Below are 4,045 nucleotides of genomic sequence, written 5' to 3'. Positions count from 1 at the left end.
GTCACCAAAAGCAGCCAAGTCTGGGTGGAAGGGCTGCGTGGGGGGGTCGTCAAAGGTGGCATCGGGATGGTTCGGGGGATGCAAGGGCAGGTCCTGCCCCGGTGGCAGCCCAAAGCTGGGTGATGCCCGTCGGTGTCACCCGTGTGCCTGTCCTGAGGTGGCAGGAGCGGCACCGTTTGCGGTTTGATGGTGAGATGGAGATGCCCAGGCAGAGGTGGGCACGTGCAGGTAGCCCAGGGGCTGGCTCACAGCACTTGGCACCACGGCCCCGAGCCAGCGGCCGTGCCAGGCGCTGGGCTGGGCACTGGGCTGGGCATTGGCCTCCTCCAGCCTGGCCCTGGGGCTCTCCGGGCCAGAACCACCCCTCGCTGGGGCAGGGGCCGCAGGATGGGCAGTGAGAGTGACCCCAGGGCAGAACCAGGCCTTGCCAGGACAGGGGCTGTGGGATGGGCAGTGGGACCGGGGGCTGCAGGGGAAGGGCGGGCAGTGCCCACCCAACAAGGTTGCCCACTCTGGGCACCTCCAGCAGGACCAGCCCCAGCTTTGTCTCTCCCTTCCCCTCCCAGCATGACCGAGAAGGAAGTGCCAGAGCCAGCGGCTGCCCCGGCTTCAGGTGGGAAACCCAAGAGCCGGGTAAGTGGGTGCCCACCGGGTGCCACGGGGGGAAGCCACCTCTCTTGGCATCATCCTGCCGCTGCCCCAGGAGGCTTGGGAGGGCTGGGGGTGCCTGCTGGGACCCTGACCCACCTGGTGCTGGGCGGGCATTTCCCAGCTGGGCTCTCCTCCGGGATGCCCGTGTCCCCAAGGTGCTCAGGAGCCGCAGTTTCCCCTTTTGTGGGAACCTCATGGGGCCAGGAGGGGGGTCCCCAATCTCACAGCATTCCTGGGGTCTCCTTCCTCTGGGTCAGGGCAGTGGGGTGAGGAGCTGGGCACAGGTTCTCTGCCCTCCTGCCACGCACCATCCACCCTCTCCTGCCCCAGCAGCTGCAGAAGCTGAAGCAACTTTTCCAGCGAAAGCCCAAGGAGGAGCCGGTGCCGGAGCCGCAGCCCAACGGGGAGCTGGTGAGTCCCTCGGGGGGACCCATCTACTACATCTATGAGGACGAGGAAGAGGAGGAAGAGGAGGAGGAGCCCGAGCCCCCTCCCGAGCCCGAGAAACTCGTCAACGACAAACCCCACAAGTTCAAAGATCATTACTTCAAAAAACCCAAGTTCTGCGATGTTTGTGCCCGGATGATCGTCCGTGAGTCCTGGCGGGGCTGGGGGGCCACGGGCAGGGCTGGGGCTGGAAGCCAGGGCTGGGATGAGGGCTGGGGGCTACAGCCAGGGCCAGGATGAGGGCTGGGGGCTACAGCCAGGGCCAGGATGAGGGGCTGGGGGCCACGGCCAGAGCCAGGGCAGGGCCTGGGGACCAAGGCTGCCCAGGGCTCTGTCCCGGCCGATCCACAGCTGCAGTGTCACATTCCCTCTCCTTTCCACACCCCCGCTGCCAGTCAACAATAAATTTGGCCTGAGGTGCAAGAACTGCAAGACCAACATCCACCACCACTGCCAGTCCTACGTGGAGATGCAGCGCTGCTTCGGCAAGATCGTGAGTGTGTGTCCCCCCCACCCCAAGCTGGGTGGGCATTTCCCAGCTGGGCTCTCCTCCGGGATGCCCACATCCCCATGGTGCTCAGGAGCCACAGTTTCCCCTTTTTCGGGAAGCTCATGGGGCCAGGAGGGGGGTCCTGGTGCCACCACCTCCGTCACCTCCCGGCCCCGAGGGGAGCCCTGGTTTTCCCCCTCTGCACCCCCCCATGTCCCCCCAGCTCTGACGGGATGGGTCTGGGGGGTGGTTGATGCTCCAACCCCCCCCTCTCCCCGCAGCCCCCCGGGTTCCGCCGGGCCTACAGCTCCCCCCTCTACAGCGACCAGCTCTGCCTCAAGGACCAGCTCGGTAAGTCCCCGTGCTTGGGGTGCCCTGGCCCCCCCAGTCCCCACCCCGGGGTATCCCACCCCCCACACCCCCCCCCCGCCATCCCTGTGCCCCCCCAGCTGACAACAGGAGCGACCCCGTGTTCGAGACGCTGCGGACGGGGGTCATCATGGCCAACAAGGAGCGCAAGAAGGGGCAGGACGACAAGAAGAACGTGAGTGTGGGGTTGGGATCTCCCCAGAATTCCTGCAGCAACACGCTGAACCCCCCCCCTGCATTGTGCACCCCCTGAGAGCTCTCTCTGCCCTCCAGCCCTTGGCTGCGATGATGGACGAGGAGCCAGAGGCCACGAAGCCCAAAGCCGAGGGTGGTGAGCGTGGGGGCTGAGGATGGGGGGGCTGAGGATGGGGGGGCCCTGACTGTGCTTGGAGGGCCACCAGGGTGGGGTCTGCCCTGCAGAAAAGGGGTCTCCGGGTCAGGTCCTCCTCGCTGTGTCCCCCAATAGACCGAGGAGACCCTCGGGAGGCACCACCAGGGGAGGTGTGACCCCCCCCCTCCTCCCGTTCCCAGGTGCCTCCGAAGGGGACAAGAAGGCTGAGAAGAGCCCGACAGATGACAAGGTACCCCCCGTCCTCATCCTGCACCCCAGAGGCTGTGGGATGTCCCTGCTGGGATCCCTGCAGCCGTTTGCAGCCTCTGGGACCCCAAACTCTGCTGTGCTCCCCCCCCCCCAGAACAAGAAGCCGCAGCCGGGGGCGTTCCTGCAGTCCCACTATTTCGTGGCACTTTATCGCTTCAAAGCCCTGGAGAAGGACGACCTGGACTTCCCGTGAGTTGCCAGCTGTGCCCTGGGCTCCTTCCCGAGGCTCCCGAGGTTTGGCCCGATGTGGTCCCACGGATTTCTCGAGGCTGAGCTGCTCCGTCCGGGACCTGCCTGTCCCCAAGCCCCGTGGGCTGCGCTCACCCCTCACCGTCCCCGAGCCTCGAGGAGCTGATCCCATGGGAAGAGCAGTTTTCCTTGGGGTCTCCCGCAGGGAGGGGGCCCTGCCCACCCCCCTCACAGGGCCCTTCTTTCCCTTCCAGGCCGGGGGAGAAGATCACGGTGGTCGATGACTCCAACGAGGAGTGGTGGCGGGTAAGGCTGGGAAAGCCCGTGGTGCTCCAAGGGGGGAGGACACGGCCCCCCAAACCCCCAGCTTGGCGGGGGGGGGTGGATCCGGGACCCCTGGGCAGGATCTCCCCCCCCACGCCTGCACTCCCCCCTCGCTGCCTCCCTGCAGGGGAAGATCGGTGAGAAAGTCGGGTTTTTCCCCCCCAACTTCATCATCCGGGTGCGGGCGGGCGAGAGGGTGCACAAGGTGACCCGTTCCTTCGTGGGCAACCGGGAGATCGGGCAGATCACGCTCAAGAAGGATCAGGTGAGGTGGGACCCCCCCTCCCTCCGTCACCACCCGGGGGAACCCCCTCCCCGTCACGGCCGCACCACGGCCACCAACACCCTCCCCCCCCTTCCCGCCTCCCCCAGCCCCTCGGGTGGGAACCGCCCTTCCCTGGGCTCCCCCCGCCCCGGGGGGGAGGGGCCCCGGGGGGCCCCCCCCCCCCCCCCCCCCCCCCCCCCCCCCCCCCCCCCCAGATCGTGGTGCAGAAGGGGGAGGAGGTGAACGGTTACGTCAAAGTCTTCACCGGCCGCAAAGTGGGGCTGTTCCCTGTGGACTTCCTGGAGGAGATCTGAGGGGCTGCGGGGGGGTGGGAGACCCCCCCGGGATGGGGACGGGGGGGGCCCCCAGGAGGGGGACGGAGGGACCCCGGGATGGGATGGGATGGGATGGGATGGGGTGGGATGGGGTGGGATGGGGTGGGGGGTCCTGGCTGCGGTGCAGGGACGGGGACAGGGACGGGCCCCCCCCCATCTCAGCTGCCCCCGCAGCAAAGGGGGCTCCGGAGTGGACTGACCCCCCCCAGGACAGGGATGTGGGGGCGGGAGGTGCCTCTGGGGCTGTGGAGGGGGGAGTTTGGTGCCTTCAGACACGGGGTGCAAGCAGGGGGCACCCCCGGACTGGCTGTGGAGCCCCCCAAATTTGGGGGGGGGATGCTGGGGAGGGGGTCGGGGGGGTCCCGCCCCGCTGC

General features: G+C 68.0%; 1 protein-coding gene across 1 annotated transcript; it reads left to right on the top strand.

Moving 5' to 3' along the window:
- The first annotated feature begins 566 nt into the window (after positions 1 to 566).
- LOC113962577 (SH3 and cysteine-rich domain-containing protein 3-like) lies at positions 567 to 3,686 on the top strand. Its single transcript, XM_027673338.1, has 11 exons — positions 567 to 633; positions 982 to 1,243; positions 1,494 to 1,591; positions 1,870 to 1,939; positions 2,038 to 2,132; positions 2,231 to 2,288; positions 2,489 to 2,538; positions 2,653 to 2,747; positions 3,002 to 3,053; positions 3,199 to 3,336; positions 3,552 to 3,686. Exons 1-11 carry the CDS (start codon positions 568 to 570, stop codon positions 3,648 to 3,650), a joined length of 1,083 nt encoding a protein of 360 aa, XP_027529139.1. The 5' UTR covers position 567; the 3' UTR covers positions 3,651 to 3,686.
- The last annotated feature ends 359 nt before the right edge of the window (positions 3,687 to 4,045 follow it).

This window comes from Neopelma chrysocephalum, unplaced genomic scaffold, assembly GCF_003984885.1.
Source record: "Neopelma chrysocephalum unplaced genomic scaffold, ASM398488v2 Primary Assembly neopelma1_182856, whole genome shotgun sequence".
NCBI lineage: Eukaryota > Metazoa > Chordata > Aves > Passeriformes > Pipridae > Neopelma > Neopelma chrysocephalum.
Note: the sequence above shows the minus strand (reverse complement) of the source record. Positions and strands in the feature narration are given on the sequence as shown.

Excerpts from the sequence above, each read along its gene's own strand:
- LOC113962577 (XM_027673338.1), top strand. The coding sequence starts at position 568 with ATGACCGAGAAGGAAGTGCCAGAGCCAGCGGCTGCCCCGGCTTCAGGT. Across the intron at positions 2,133-2,230 it reads GGCAGGACGACAAGAAGAAC|CCCTTGGCTGCGATGATGGA; the intron begins GTGAGTGTGGGG and ends TCTGCCCTCCAG. Across the intron at positions 3,054-3,198 it reads CCAACGAGGAGTGGTGGCGG|GGGAAGATCGGTGAGAAAGT; the intron begins GTAAGGCTGGGA and ends GCCTCCCTGCAG.